Source organism: Haliaeetus leucocephalus, unplaced genomic scaffold, assembly GCF_000737465.1.
Source record: "Haliaeetus leucocephalus isolate CR32 unplaced genomic scaffold, Haliaeetus_leucocephalus-4.0 Scaffold21, whole genome shotgun sequence".
NCBI classification, from domain to species: Eukaryota; Metazoa; Chordata; class Aves; order Accipitriformes; family Accipitridae; genus Haliaeetus; species Haliaeetus leucocephalus.
Window position 1 is genome coordinate 1,950,344 of NW_010972457.1, and position 17,120 is coordinate 1,967,463.

Genomic DNA, 17,120 nt, shown 5'->3' on the forward strand with positions numbered 1-17,120 from the left:
GCTTTGAACACGAGCTTGGCAGATAGAGAACCCAGCTTCTGTGCTGCACCAGTTGGCTTCGTGGACCTTGCTATAACCTTAGTAAGACCTTCTTCTAATAAGCACAATTATCAGGTGTTTGTGCTGAAGCAAGCAGAACTTGAAGCATCTTGAGATCATGGAAAGGGCTAAATGCAGGTGGAAGGACATGGAACAATGGCAGAGGACACGGAGCATCTTGTTCATCACAGTATGGAGGATACAAAAAGAAGAAAAACATGAAGTTCCTCTTAAGAAGTTAATGAATGAGCTCAAAACTCATCTGGTATTAGGTACCAGATCCAGATCATCTGGATCCTGGTATTACAGTGCTGTTTCATTAGAAATTAAGATAGGTTTATAACTCTTTTTTTCCTGTATCTATCTTATAAATAGACTTAATGGCTGTAAGTCATTTACAGGCCACTAATATATCACCTATTCAACTCAGCCTCATATTAAAATTAATTTATCAGACATCCGCAATATAGAATTAGCTGCAATCAATAGGTTTACTTTAAAAAAATTATTGATCCACAAAGTAGGTTTTCCTGAAACAACAATTCTAAGTTGTTAAATTAGTTTGCCTAAGTTACAGCTGCTTGTAAATACTTAACACAGCTGCCTATAACCAAAACAATTCTGTTTTCCTTTACAGATTAGTATTATAATAAATATGAGAATATCTGCAAACCATACCTAGATCTTTCGACCAGTTGAAAAGAAGTGAAATTCACTAATGAAAAAAAGAGGATACAGCCTATTTATCACTTCCGTTTCATTTCCTACTTCCAGCAGTTAATTCAGTTGTTTTTAAGATTTCTAGAGTCCTGCAAAGGAAGAATAAGTAGATACTCTGCTCGTTCTGGACACAACTTATGAACAACCACATCTGATGAAAAAAGTGCCTCCAACTTTTCTGTGGAGTAATTTCCTCTGCCTGTACCCCTGAATCTTTTTTCGATTACAGATGCTTGAGTTAACAGGTGAAAATGCAATTAGCACACAGGCAGTAGCTACATTACAGGCATTGTGGTGCAAGAGATCTGTCGAGAAGACCGCTTGGTCCTGAGGATCCACTGTCCACTTTATGGGTTTTGCAAGTGTTATGCTTCATGCCAGCTCCAGCAGGGTCCCATGGACAGAAGCCATTAGGGGCTGGAGTGCCCTAGGCGGTTCCTGGAGCTGTTTTTTCATTCACTGCTGGCTAAGAAGTATCTGGTTTTTTCACTTCTCAGCTGCCCCGTGATGTGAACTACACCACAGAAGATGGTGGTAACTAGAAGATTCACTTCAAAAGCACATTTCTGATCCAAATCAAAAGGCTAACACAAACCTACCAGCCCCCAGGTACTAACCTACCTGTTAGTAGCCTTCTGCACACAGTTAACTCTTGTTTATGTTAGTAAAGAAATGCAAGACAATTTGCAGACCCACAGTTTTGCTCCCAGGGGGGAAAAAAAAAAAAGTAAATCAGCAACTCACTCTTTTCACTTCTATTTCTATATAAATTAGCTCCTCTGATTTTTTTTTTCCTTTTTAAAATAACATGTTCATGCAAAACACTCATCCTCCTTGCTTATTCCACCAAATGGGTTTAATACGAAGTGAGTAACAGTCCTTTATCTCATTATCTGCATGTGCAGTTTGAAGTTGTCATTACCACGTATTTAATCAGTCAAAATTTTCTATGCCTAATCTCCTTTTCACTGTCAAATCTTCAAAAACATAAATTCCAAGCAGTCTCAAGAATCAGAAAGGTTAGTTGGGAAACAAGTGCAAATCAAGTGCATTGTTTCATTGCAACATTATCTTATGTCATTAGTTGGCAGCAGCCATAAAGCTCTGGACCACTTCCAATATTTACTTCCATAAACTGAGTAGAAGCTGACACGTCTAAACCCCCACTTTGTTCATCTTCCAGCTAGTTTACATGGATTCAGATTAAAATAAGGATTTAAAAATCCTAATCGAATCAATTGGAATTATTCTGGTTTGCCACCGTGTATCCGAAGGAAGAGTATGGTACAGCCGAACAGGGTTTGTAGAGCTATTCCTGCAGCAATGTGGTTTTACTTGATGCATTTTACAGAGGGGCTGTCTGTGACAAAGGTTCAATGCAGAATTTTGACAAGCCAGTCATGTTCAGTAACTTTTTTCATCCTTAAGGAATATACATTGGCCAATATTTAACTATTAACTTAAGAAAGCCTTAGCGCTCACAAACAAACAAATTTCAAATGAAATTAACAAAACCAAAAGCCAGTGCGCCCTAAACACAAGTGAACAGGCTACCAGATGGGGGGCAATCCCCAAGAAACGGGGGAAGACGACCTCTGCCGCAGCATCCCACCAGGCCATCCCGTCCTCCCCCTGCCAGGCTCGGGATACCTGGAGGGCTGCAGGAGTCCCCTGCCACACACCGCTTCAGAGAGCGGGTTTACTGCCCAAATGTACGGACACGCATGTAACAAGGGACTGTGCCCAACTCTGGGACAAGACCTCTTGCTGGTTATGGAAAGCGACACCTGCAATGGTCCAGAAGCACAGATCCCTTGACAATGGGCCAGAACTGACGACGTGTGTTTATTTTCTACTAAACAATACAAAAACAAACAAACAAACAAAACCCAAAGGACCTTGATCCTTAGACATGGCAAACATAAGACTATATTGTCTTCAAATGAGACTCTTTCACACCTGTGAAAGGTTTTTGTTGTTTTGTTGGTTTTTTTTTAATTTATCCAAATGAGTTTGGAAGATAATGAAGTTAGATCTAGCAAAGCAGATCTGAAGCTACCATTAAAGGAAGAGCTCCCTAACTGCTCTAACATACTGCACTCTCTAGCACAAATTTAATTTAGTTTAAAATAATGAAGCTGACAGCTCAGATAGTCTGCCTGGAAACAGTGCAAATTTCCCACCCACCTTCATTTGCAAGGTCCCTGGCACTCCAGTCTTCAAAAACGCTGAAGTGCATGACAGGTTTCTAGAGACAAGCCTTCAGCGATGCTAAAAGTGAGATCTCCGACCTCTTGGAGCAGCTCATATTTGAACTCAAGCCTCCTGAGGGAAAATAAAGGTTGCTGTCTTGATGCCCCGACCTTAAGGCGCACTTCCAGAAGCAATCCCTTTCCTGCTCCTAGTCTGAGGGCAGTGACACGAAACTCGACTAGGAGACCAGGTCCCACCTCCAGCCTTCCTTCAGTCAGACAAGAGGCCCTGTCGGAAGGGGGAACGCCGTGAACCACCTGCGAAAGAGCCCCCTCCCCACTCTCTTACCCGCAGCGGTGCTAACGAAGAGCTAAAGATACAAACACGATTGATTTTTCAAGGTGAGACGTTGCCAGAGTAAACCGGGGCTCGCCGGTTGCGAAACCAGGTTTCCAAAGGGCTCGGAGAACACAGGTCTCGGTGAGGACACGCTCGGTGACGCATTCGCGCAGGTACACGGACGTGGCTGCCTTGCGCAAGCTCACGGGGATGCACGGGCGCAGGCAGCTGCCTGCCGCGGCAGAGCAACGCGCCGCCGACCGCACGGGCACTTCGGTCCGTTCTCAGGCCAGCGAAACTCAGCCCCTTCTCCTATACAGCCGGAATCTGCCATCAAGAAGCAAAGCATGACGTAAAAATTAATTGAGCAGAGCAGCGCTTTGCCTAGAGAACTGCTCCGATCTCCTTGGGGGGGGCTCCCAAGCCAAGACCGGGACAGTTTCTGTGCACCCTCCGTCCCGACCCTTTGAGGCAGGTACAGAAAAAGAGCTGGCGAACAAAAGAAATGAAGTACTGTAACGATGGGTTTCGCAGGACTGCGCTATCATGTTAGCACAACACAGTATTTAGAAAACCAGTGCCAAAAACGCTAGCAAGACCCTATAGTTCGGCTGCTGGGACAGCCAAAATCCTAGTCAAGACAAAACGTAGCTACTAACTTCCCAATTCCGACCTGTGATTAAAAACCCTCAGACCACTGATAGGTTACACTGCCCAAAATAAACCTCTAAAATACATGTTTATTTTGTAGACTTAAGACTGAATATGAACCTGAAATGGTCATATAAACACACAAAAACGGAGGTAAGATATTCTCCCAAATCCAAAAGGTTCAGAAAACATTACTAAAGATGGCAGATTTTTTTAATCTCTTTTTCAGAAACCTAATTGCTAGGGAATTTGTTTAAAAAGCCACCACTTTTAGAAACTTGGGATAGCACCTCTCAAAAAGCAGACAAGGGAAGAAAAGCAAAATAGAAAAGATTCATGTGCCCAGTCCAAATTTTAGCCTGAGAGCCCATTCAAAAAGTTATTTCACCTGCAGACACAAGTAGAAAGTATTGTTTAGAAGAGAGAATGGAAATGAGTGAAGCGATATAAAAATTGTCAGAAACATTCAGCAATTAGTCTGAAATTTGCTTTTTAACCTCAGGGCTGTAACTCTTTGATCTATTATTAATTATCACTAACCACAATCAGCAGCATACCCATGCATCTTAGGAGAGCGTACAAATTTCTATTTTACATATTATCCACAAATACTTGATTCTGTTTCTGCTCAGATGTTCCAACCAAAGTTGACTTTTTTTCTTTTTAAAGAAATGCCTTCATATATTAACCCTAAGTTACCCCACCTCCAAGAATGAAATTTAAGCTATCAATTTATTCATGAAGTAAACGTGCAGCTTACAGATTGCAGGTTTATAGAAATCTAATTTAAGCAAACAACTAACAACACATTCTAATGTAATTGCGGGAGCTTAATTCACAGTTTAAGATAAAGAAATAAAATTCAACTTCACGTTATTTTCTTTTGACCTACCACCAATGTGGGAACTTCTGCTGTGATACAACTCAGTAAAGAAACAGTATCTTGCAAAAACATTTGTTGACATACTGAAGAGATACAACCAGTGTTACTTATCCTTTTAAGAATCCAGAATCCATCAACAGCATGGGTTTGGTGTTCAGCAGCTTTTTGTTTGTTTATTTCGGGGGGAGTTCTGGGGGTTAAGGGGGTGGGTTTGTGTTTTAAATCCTTCGGCATTGATTTCAGTACAGCAGAGAAAGACAACCACCTGCATCACATCCTTTCAGAAAACATGCTGTTAAGCTCTGGTAAACCATATTAATAAACCTCAGTCGCAAAAAAAAAAAAAAAAACCAAACCCAAAAAAAAACCAAAAAAAAAAACCCCCAACCAAAAAACAACCAAGGTCAAAGCTTCCCATTTAACGAGACAGTTTATTTGAAAACTTTGTCCTGAAAGTAAATCAACTCCCAAGGTTTTGTAAAACTCTGGGGTTCCTGAACAGAACGGCGCGTATTCCTAAGGACGCGCACGCGCCCCGCTTCCACATGCGAGTGGGGATTGCCTCCTCCCGCACACGCGCACTGCCCAGCGCTGAGCTGAGGCTGCTCTTGCCAGCAGCGGTGGTACTGGAGCAGGCTACGCTGGGAACTGCTGGCACGGATAAACAGGGCCCTCCTGACCTATGATCCCTTCCCTTGTAGCGTAAATCAAAAAAAGTATGCCATCCTCCAAGGTCAGCCTGTCTCCTCCAGCAGCAAAGCCAACACGGCTCCGGCAGGAGAGGGCTTTCGTGAGGACCCAACAGACGGTGACCTTCCGCTGCAGTTTGCGCTAGTAGGGCAGCAAGCAGTCAAATCATGCCATGGTCTACTTCGGGTGCATTCAAACGTGCCTAATAATGCTGCCAGGACTTGGACAATTGCAGACAATGGAAAGACTCCTCGTTTTTTCTCCACGGTTCTCTCTCACTCGGAGGAGACTGCAGCTGAAGTAAAGTAATTCATATGCTGAGCACCAAGCACTGTGTAGCAACCAGCTGCATGCGAAAACTGATTGAACTACTAAACTTAGACGTATTTAATACCTGTTTTTCACACACTCTTTTTAGTTTCCTCGTCGGACCATTTTTATCACTCTTATACAGCCATATTGTAAGTCACATTTGCCAGAGAACAAGTTGTCGTTCTATATTCGTCCTAAACTGTGGTACTTTCTGACCTCCGAGAGCTTAAATCTGAAATCACAGCACTCCATTGCTCTCCAAGAAGTTTTGGTTGAAATCTGTCCATTATTAATTCCAGCCCCTACAACTCTGTTCGAAGACTCAGTACATACAGATAAAAAACAGAAACTGCCTTTTAAAAACATACACTGAAAAGACAAGTGCTGAGATTATGGCTTGACAGTGTATTATCTTTTAGCAGAAACGCGCACTTAGGATATTTCAAAGGTTCCTTTCCCTTTCCGTCCCTTCAGTTTGCTCTCGTGTGTGTGTCACACCATGCTGCTCACCAAGTTGCACTGACCTGTTGGTTTTTAGAGCTTCAGAGTGAACTGGATTAGGAACCCAACCTGGCTCTCACATACAACATGCCCAAACAAAAGGCAAAACCAGAGTCAGACCATTCACGGCATGGCCCAACAGTACATTCTGCCACTGCAAACAATACATTGCTCGGCTACAAATGACACTCAACAGCAACCACTACTCAAGCCTGGGTTCAGCAAAGCACGAATACGTCTCCAGAAATCTGATTCAGCTCAGCAGAGCACTTCACAGCAGGTTTAAGTTCCATTAATGTTAAGTGTTGGTTGAGTAAGGACAGGTTATTGAATCACAACTTAGCAATTTACTCCCTCTGCAGACAAGTACTGCACGAGTATTGGTACCGCTGCAGCAATCCCTATGCATGCTTACCTGCATAATTGCAATGCATATTCCATAAAATAGGATGGGAACATTTTTTGTACAGTACATATTTCAGACATCAGTGTCTTCCAGTCCTCATGAAGATGGACTGGTCCTTATTGTCGGAATATGGATAATCAAAATTTCTTCTGCTTGCTAAAATCTGTGCACAAAGGTGATCCCACCTTCCCCTTTTTCAGAAAACTATCAAAGGAAGATACCGCAGTGAGATTCTGTATTACCAAAAGTGATACAAAAGCCAGGAAACAATTATTAGCTATTATCAGAATAAACTATGGCAAACTGATTTCCAACAGCCAAGTACTGCAAAGTTCAGCAGTATCAACTGGCAATAGAAATGCTTTAGTAATACACAACATTACTTACCCCTGCACACAGAGAAACAAACAACCCCTAGATATTGGCATACGGATTGACAATGGGGGTCTCGCTTCCCCAGACTTGGAAGATCCATCCACTTATGGAACACAATTTTCCAGCAATGTGGACTTCTCCCTGCCACAGCACAGGAGTCAACTGATGTATATAATTTTAAGGGAAAATAAGGCATCATTAGCAGTCATTTTTTAAAAAGACACTTTATACAGATTTGAACTCCTCAATAAAAAGATCAAAACAAAAAAAATGCACCCTCAACAAAGTAACAACAAAACAAGCTGTAGAAAGTACAAGGCTGTAAATACATGCTGGTAGGCTAAGGATAACCTTTAGACCTCCTGGCCTGACATATTAATACAGACTCCTAATTTCTTTAGTGAGGAATAAAGACATACATATGTAGAGGTCCCTGTTGTATCAAGATCATAGCCAGAGCTGTTAAAAATTACACAAAATTATATAAGAACCTACAAAACCAAGTATAACTTTTCAACTGAAAAAAGTACAGACTTAAGGCTATGGTCTACGATATGAAAGAACCATTGGCTAAAAAAGTTTGCACATTAAATGTGTGGGAAGCTAAAGGGGAAAACAGTCTTGCCAAGCATGGAGAATATTTTAACAGCATGGTCTTTTTCCCATAAAGTCCATCAGCAAACAAACAGAGGTCAAGGCCATTCATAAATTCTAAAAATAATATTTACCAGACCTTTATCTCTCTGGCAGGTATAATTCTGATAAATGACTATTCTAGATAATATTTAACATAAAAGTTTATTTACAAAAATACTTGCAATAGCCTGAAACCAGATTTTAAACAGAATCACCCACTCAAGTCAGTGAAGGTTACACGTTAATGAAGATCATGTTGTTGGGTTGGTTTTTTTGTTTTGGGTTGGGTTGGGTGGGGTGGGGTTTTTTGGGGGCTGCTACAAGTAGAGCCTATGAAAAAGATGCTGATCCATGTGAACGGCTCAGGAACAAAGAGGTATAAGAAGTCCCTAAAGTATTGTCAATGTTTGATCAAAGATTTGACCATAAACCCTAAGAAGTCATTGACAGTCTTTCAACTTCTTTTAACAGACATAAATTAGAGTCTAAAATATGATGAAACACTGTTCTGAAACCTCCTTGTCTGAATGACAACAATTGAAACATTATTATTGATAAACGTATGCAATTTATGTTAAAATAATAAACTTTTTTACTAATAATACATCAAACCTGGCAAATTCATCCTACACTGGATTACACCAGTGGAACTGACAGGAAGAAACTACAGTAGGAGCATCAGCCTTTTGTTTCCACCACAACTGCTGAGAAAAGCAAGTATGTATGTGTACATACATGAGTTAGTATGGAAATTAGAGGGAAAAGGCACATTTGCAAAAGAAGCTTTAGGTAAGAGCTAATGCAGCAAAAAGGTCATCTTCCTCAATTTTTTACTGTTGTTTCAAGCAACCATGACATTTTCCTAGGCCATTTTGAAAATTGCATAATTGGCACAATCATGAGGCTTAGGCTGGTACCCTGATTCAGACGAGCATCACCTTAAAGTAAAATTTTATCTGGATTCTTACTGTAGGTCTTCATCAATGACATCACACAATCACACATACCTTCTTTTTCAAGCCCACTTTGCTATTATTTAGTTTAGAAACCATTATTTCTTCGAGATGTAATTCATGGAGGGGGATCTATAAACACAGACAGGTATGATTCACCCTCTATTAAAAATTAAACATGTAAAAAACTTTCAAAACCAAAGGCATCTTCTGCATGCATATTAGCAGAGGAAAAACATTTAAAAGGGAATAAGGAAACTTGGTTTCACTTAAGAGGCTCTCACTCCCCAAACACCACAAGTTGCAATGTTAGAAAGTTACCACCAACTAACTTAAAAAGAACCATAACTGTGGACATCTAATAAAAGCAACTGAAGGAGAAAAAGAGAAATGTTCTAGTTGACAGTGGGTACTTGGCACAGTCAATAAGGTAGCAAGGCATTTTAAATGCCTAAACTATGTTTATTAGACACTATCAGCAAGTATAACTGACTCAAGAAAGGTGATATTCTAGTAAGAAAAAAAAAGTTACAATTTTTTACAGTAATAGTCTAAAGATGCATTCTCAATGTGAAAAGTCTTTTTCATTCCTGGTCACCCACTCCTTTTCACCATGTAAGCTGCAAGTCAGAAGCAGTCTAAAAATGTCGAGGTTCAGAAAATAATGCTGCCAAAACAAGATGCATTCAATGCTGGTCATCTATTGGCTTTAGAGAACCAGGTCGCCTATTTTTTCCCTTCACCTTAGTCTTTGCTCATGACAGTTTATATTGCAGGATAAGTATACCTGAAAGAAGATGAAGACTTAGAATACCAGAAATGTTAAAATATTGCAGACTTTGAAGGGTTAATCACATGCTGTAGCAGTTTGCAAAACATATGATGCCTGATATGGTTGACACATCAGGAAACAAAAACCTGACTGGAAGTAAGGAAGGATCTGGTTTGGATGTGCAGTGCAGAGATGCAATGCTGCTGCTCTGACGACATGAAGAGGCTTTACAATCCCCATGCCATGCTGACATGGGACAGCTGAAACCCACCTTGGGATGTTGGGTCTGACATGGTTTTAAGCTACGCATGTTTTATTACAACACTTTGGAGCATGAACAAACTTGCGTGTGATTTCCTCTGTTTTAGCTGGAATGCGGCACAGAAATGAAAAGTAAAGATCAATTCGAGGTTCATTAGCATGAGTGAGCTTTTACATGTGTGACTCCCTATGTTGAGACTTTATGACTTGTCTCGTCAGCAGGCAAATATCTGAGCAGGCACCTACACATTCAAATCTGTACTGCTAAATGACCTCTACGTGAATTTACCTTGAAACTTCTAAGGGCTTCGCACAGGTCCCCAGCCGCACCTGTTAGCACAAAGCCATTGCCAAGCACATTAAGAGCAACATTTAGAATCATAGAATGGTTTGGGTTGGAAGGGACCGTAAAGATCATCTCGTTCCAACCCCCCTGCCACGGGCAGGGACACCTTCCACTAGACCAGGTTGCTCAAAGCCCCATCCCACCCTGGCCCTGAACACTTCCAGGGATGGGGCATCCACAACCTCTCCGGGCAACCTGTTCCAGTGCCTCACCGCCCTCACAGTGAAGAGCTTCTTCCTAATATCTAATCTAAATCTACCGTCTTTCAGTTTAAAGCCGTTACCCCTTGTTCTATCACTACATGCCCTTGTAAAAAGTCCCTCCCCATCTTCCCTGTAGGCCCCCTTTAGGTACTGGAAGGCTGCTATAAGGTCTCCCCAGACCCTTCTCTTCTCCAGGCTGAACAACCCCAACTCTCTCAGCCTTGTCTTCATAGAGGGGGTGCTCCAGCCCCCGATCGTCTTCATGGCCCTCCTCTGGACTCGCTCCAACAGGTCCATGTCCTTCTTATGTTGGGGGCCCCAGAGCTGAATGCAGTACTCCAGTATTTAACTGTTTAGTTAAATAATGAGGCTGAGTTAAGAGATTTGAAATGATGACATATGTCCTAATCCGAACTACGGATCGGGATGCCTGAAGTGCCACAACCCTGCAGATCTCCATCACCTGAACGGAATTCCACACGTGGAGTAATAGCCCTGAGCGCCAAAAATTTCAGGATTTCAGCCCTGCCAAGTAACAGCTACACTCACCTGCATATCTTACCGAGCTATCAGCTTAGTGAACAAAGACAGAAAAGTGTATCAAGCCTGTGTCATCACAAAGCCTGATGACACAGATTATCCATTTACTAGTCTAGAGGTAAATAGATGAGAAGAGTTACCATAGACTAATGTCAGATCAGAAGACTCCTTCAAAAGCCTTAGGAGAAACTGTCACTCAAAATGCAACTATTGATGACAACCATGCTTCTACCAGCATTCCCCTGTTTATTGTGTCTGTCCCTGCAACGGATGACAACCTTGACTCAGCGCAAGCAGCGCTTACTCACGCAAGAGCTCTCACAGCTGGCAGGAGCTACTTGCCCAAGTAACAGTGCTCAACCACAAAGGCAGTAAAATATTGGGTCTTTATTTTCAGGCATCCCATCAGTCTTCTGGTGAACTTTTCTCACGATATAAATAATGCAATTTATGAAAATTTCATCAGGTAAAATAACTAGAAAACAGGAACTTCATCTTCCTTGATCCAAGAAAGCACATTTAAACCAAGCCTGGATAATAACAAATATCCAGCTACATGCAAAGTTCAGCATGAAGGTGGGATACAGACCTTTCAAGTTGAGAAAGATATATTAAAAAGTGCATTCTTTAGGGACCATATTTGAAATGGCCAAAGAAAAAGTGAAGTATGGCTTGCAAAATGATAAGGAGATTGTAGAGGTATTGGACAGACCTGAGAATAAAATGGAAATATCTGAAGTCCTTGTTGTCCTCCCAGGCAGCTAGGCTGTTTTCCCTCCTCAAAAGCACCATTATTTTAGGTATTATGTTTATCACTGCAACACTATTTTTTCAGAAATATTTAGCATCGTACGAATATGGAAAAGACTACGCACCCTCTTCACCCCACTCCAAGAATAAGACAGATGTTTCATTCACTGAGGGCAGTTGCACATCTCATGATGACAAAAAAAAGACTTGAGAAGGTAAATGCAAATTCTCCTACTGGCTATTTCGTTGAGTTTTAGCACAAACCTTTGGTGAGCCTCTTTGACACACAAGGAGGCTACGTAACTATTCTAACCCAGTCGTGCTGTCAGATGCACTTAATAACTTGTACTATTGACTATGACACTAGATAGTTTATGGAAGTAAGCATCCTTTATGAGATACATGAACACCTGTTTTTGCTGAAGAAGTACATGCTTCCACAAATCAGCCAAGAAACACAAATTCAAACGACACTTGCATATTTCCCTTCCACCAAAAGTGAGGAGATCAGTTTATCCATTTATCCCTTTCAAATGCGTCAAGTTTTAACAGCCCTCCTCCTTCTGGAGGCATTTTTCTATATATACAAACCAAATGTTCCTACAGTTAAAATACAGAAATAATATGTTGTCACAGGCTTGTAAGGTTTAGTTTTTAAACTTAACCAGTTCAAGTCCAGTGCAAACTTATAACGATGCATCTTTACAAAAACGGATTCCCGACACTATTGTTTTCTTATCCTCATCTCAGTATTTCATCTGAGGTACAACACATTCAAGCACCAGCTAAGAAAGAATAACCATTATGGGACACTCGAGAGCAATTTTACTAAGCTTTCATTATGGGAAAAACAACATTTAGAGTAGTAAGAGCTCATAAACATACTAAAGCTACACTTTCAAATCAAATAACAGTAGAATATAATATGTTCTTTTTAAATATTAAAGTCAGCACTTTGTTTTTATTAAAGGCAGAGTAAAATGCAGCAGGAAAGCAGCAAATCTAATGATAAGAATTGAAATGCAAACAAAGAATTACACACCAGCTTGAGAAATACCGCCCTGGTCCCCATTTTAATTCACGCCTTGTTTGTTTAATGGAGGGGAGGAAGAAAAAAAAGGAGGAAAAAAAAGAAAAAAGAAAAAAAGAAGTAGTAATTTGCCTGCTCACCTGGACACGTTTTCTGGAATGTACTCTAGAACTGGATACCCATCACTTCTTCTGGATGCCAACTCCGAATGCGACTTCCAGGTCTCCACTAGTGTGCTGACAGAAGGGAACGAGCTCAAGTGCTGAAACGCCTGCTCTCGAGCAACCGGCCGCGACAAAGATATCGTGCCTTGGGCACCGATCCTGTAGTGAAATGACTGTCCACCTGAATTTACACCCACAATGGCAGAGGATGGTATACTGTTTTCTTGGTAATAGCTGCCATCGTCAGGCTCCTGCTTAATTCCCACACGTAGGCCTGGATTTGGAAAACCGCTACCTTCACAACTTCCATCAAATGAAGAAACAGGTGGTCCTAAAATCCCAGAAAGAGAGTAATAGTCTTTGTCATCCATAAAAGAAAAATAGGAGCCATCTGTAAATGGGAAAGGATTTACTGTTTGATTCCCTTTAAAAGAGGCACCAGAACAAGGATGCTTGGCCGACTCTTGCTTCACTGGTACTGGAAAGGGGGAATCAGAGTTTATTTTGCTGCTGTCGCCAATGCACGCGCTGCCGAACGAACCGTCTGGCTCGGGTTTTATGAACTGAACAAGGTTCATCTGACTGTTGCTGGAGATGGCGTTCTCCATTTCCTCCATCTTAGGAAACGTGAGTTCTTGAGCACCCTTGTCTTTCGTTTCGGGACTGGGAACTGTATCTTGGCTTCTGCTAGGTCCCGCCGGCGTGCCAGAAGCTGGGAATCCTAGGGAGTTGTTTGCAGGGCTACAGATGGACGATCCCACAGTGCTAACCGCTGGACTAGAACGCGTGGACCTATTATTGGCATTGGAAGGGCTGGCAATGGAACTCCTCGAGTTCAGGTTCGCAGGACTGGACACAGAAGATCGCATAGTGATATTATTGGGACTCGAGACGGGAGATTTCACGCTGCAATGACTGGGAGGACTAGAAATCGGTGATTTCATGCTACTTATAGGGCTAGAAAGCGGAGACCCGACATTGCTAACGTGCGCGGGACTATGCAACATAGACCCCCGGTTTTCCACGTTCGGCGAGCGTGACAAAGGGGTTCCCTGGCTGATGGGGCTGTGCACGGCAAAGTTCCCAAAGTTAGCAGTAGTTGAGGACACAGAGTTAACTCCCGCAGGACTACACACCGAGGAAGCCATGTTCTGAGGGCTGCAGCCCGAAGGGCTTTTCTCTTGACACATGATAGGGCTTTTGACAATAGCGTGCATGGCACCACCGTTCACAGCGCTCCCAGAGTCCGATATCAAAGACCTCAAGGGCCTGCTGGCGCCGTGGAGGGGAGAAGAGCAATGGCCGTTCTCCTTGTAGAGCTTCACCAGCTGCTCCACGTTCTGGTAGATCTTTCCTGGGCTCCCCTGGTTCTGCTGATCATAGGGGTAATCGGCATCTCGTATCGAATCCATATATAAACCCATGGATTCGGCCACCGTCGCCGACAGCTCCTTCGACTCCGTTTCGGTTTTGATGTCAGAGGGCAAAAGACCAGGCTGGCTGCTGTCTTGCTGCAGGCAGGAGAGTAGCTCAGGTTTTTCTTTGTTGCTTCCTTGAGCGCTGCTGTTTGCAAAAGTGCCGGCAGCACAGCTTACGTTTACAATCTCCATATAGTTACTGTCATCAGTCTGCTCTCCAGCACCTATAGAAGAATACTCCACAGACTGAGAAACTTGACCCCACCGTCTCTCCATATCTAAGCCTTCTGGGTAGCTGTGGTATCCTTTTGTCTCCATAACTAGCAAAGACATATATGAAAAAAATAAAATTAATAAATGACAGGACAGTGTGACTTCCTAAGGAAATTTCCCAATTTCCTAAGGAAACAAGGCGTATCCGCTCACTCTGTCTATCCTCCTCTCTGCCTGCCTGCCAGTCCCGTTTCCCTGCCCCATCCATCATCTCTCAACCATTTGTCCAATTTCAATCAAACCGAGGGAAAAGCTCTCATGGACATGACAGCCCTAGGGGTTCCGAGAGAAAACCGCTCAGCAGTTAGAAAAGACCCAAATTACTGCTCCCCACCCTGCCCCAAAAGGAACGGCTCGGCAACGTCAGTGCAACCACCGCCCACCCTCGCCGGCCGCAGCCCCGTGGCCGGTGCCAGCAGCACCGTGGGCTGCCCCTCACCCAGGGACCTGGGAGGAAAAAAAAGGAAGGGGGTAGCAAGGAAGGAAGGGGAACCAGAGAGGTCCTGAAAGGAGGACACGGTGGTGGTAGGCAGGACGTAAACCCCGAGGACATTGCTCATCACAGCTCTGCTCCTCCCAAGACCTCCCCCTGCCATGCTACAGGGACGGCAAAGCAAGGGAGGCTGGCGTGCTAAGAGCGTTTCTCTTCATCACCCAACTGTAGACGGTCACCTGAGGAGACACGAAGGATGGGCTGAGCGGGGAGAGAAGCGGTGCAGAACTTGAATGGGAAATGTTTCTGCCACAGAGAAAGGGGATCAGATTAGGCGGGGATGCGTGGCTATTAAATGGATCCGTAATTCTGCAAACCTCCACGGCAGCCAGCAAGAGGAATACATAAAGAAAAGTAAACCTTGCTCTAAAATAGACCCTAAAAAACCCCTCCCATCCCACATGCCGCTCTCTCCAGGCAGAGAGCAAAACGCATGACCTAGCCTCCATTATTCTGAAAATCACGCATAAGTAACAACAATTTTTTTTTTTCTTAAGGAAACGGCTCACAGTATCGTTAGAACTGTAGAAACTCAAGTGCCAATAGTTGCAACACCAATATTATGCAAATATTTTTTTCCTTTTAGAATGTATTAGCTTTCCAATACTTAGTGTTTAATCCCTTTACTTAACACTACTTAAAAACGCTATTTTAAGCAAAATTATAAAAACAAATCAAAAAAACTTAAAATGAATGACTCAAATACTTCTTTGCCTTACTTAGAATTATGGCCCTATGCCTGCATTCCCCTCAAGCACAAATTTTATTAGAACATCATTCTGTGTATCAAATCACATTCCTGTAGCCTAAAATTTTCAGACAGAAGTGCCTACTTTCACATAAAGTCACTCCCAGATAATCACCTACCCCTGATTTAAGTGCTGAGCAAGCCTAATTCCTAGAGAAATCAATTGCAGCTGTGAGTGACCAGAACTTCTGAAAACCAGGAAACTTAGTTAAGGCTTAAAATTAGGATGTAAGTGAATTTTAACCCTCAGAACCACCAGCAGAACCACCGAGTCCCAGGAAATCTCAGTTATAGGCCTAACATTACACTGGTGCACAAGCTTTGTAGCAACCTCTCCCACGGCAGTAAATTTCAAACTTCGTACATAATCAATAGGCAAGCATTGCTTTAAAACTTCAGCAAATAAAAATCTGGGTCACACAAAGGGAAAAAAAAAAAAAAAAAAAAAAAAAGCCCTGGTCCTGCACTTCCAGAGAGAGAGAGGCACTGTCTGGTAAATATATCCGAGAGGATCAAAAAACTGCAGAGAGATTATTTGTGGCCTGACACAAGTTCGGTTTAAAATGACAGCTATGAATTAGTAAGAATGCAGCAGCAAAGAGATTTTTTGGGAGTCTTGGTTTCTGTCACCTCCGAGCGCCTCAGCAGATACTAGAACCAAATAATCATCTCACGGGCTGCTGATAGCATAAGGGTTTGATTTTGTTCTTCTAAGCAGAACTTATTACAACTTGACTAGCATGTTTAGCCACGGTATCCACACTTCAGCTACTGCACAGACATGCCTTTTTACTAACTTTCACTAAGTGAATTTGACTGTGGGCTAAAACATCCACGGACACCAACAGAAGCCAAGTCGTGTTACGTATCGGAACCGATCTACATCTGATATTTTGCAGAAGGAACCTTATATTATTATGAGCACAGCAGTTTCTCCTGCCCCCCCCTCCCCCCCAGAAGTACTCGGACACTGCGAGTTATGTATTTCACCCCCAAACATATCAACAAACACAGCCCTCTGCAGTACGAACCTCCGATCAATCAGGCGTGAAACCAGTTTCGCAGCAACAGTCAAATAAAAAATCAAATGGTACCTGGTATCCCTGCAACCAAAAGGTCACCTCGATACAGGAAAATCTGAAGTAAATCCAGTTTCATAGAAACTAACCCGATGACGGCTCAAGCGACCACCCACTTCTCATTTCTCGGTGTTTGTTAAACGAATTTTTCTGCAAGTTTCACTGCCCGAGAACCGCTTCGCTGACATTAAACTGCCCAGGGGAGCAGAGTTTCACCGGCAGAGATGGGCTGGGGTTTTCCCCTCCTTTCTCCAGGGCAGCGGGGCAGGGCGGGGGCAGCACACGCAGGTCGGGGGTGCAGCACGGGTGGGCGGGTCGGCTGCCGGCGCTGCCCCCGGCACCGCC

The 17,120-nt window shown here is 42.8% G+C and overlaps 1 protein-coding gene across 2 annotated transcripts in view; it reads right to left on the reverse strand.

The window, feature by feature from the left end:
• The window catches only part of NR3C2 (nuclear receptor subfamily 3, group C, member 2), a 213,564-nt gene extending 198,783 nt beyond the window's left edge, over positions 1 to 14,781 (reverse strand). The window contains exon 1 of one of the 2 annotated variants that reach the window (XM_010576127.1): positions 12,741 to 14,781. In XM_010576127.1, coding sequence (XP_010574429.1) covers positions 12,741 to 14,515 — 1,775 coding nt within the window. In that variant the 5' untranslated portion in view covers positions 14,516 to 14,781. The remainder of the gene's footprint in view (positions 1 to 12,740) is intronic. The other variant, XM_010576136.1, reaches the window with a different exon arrangement.
• Positions 14,782 to 17,120: the final 2,339 nt, after the last annotated feature.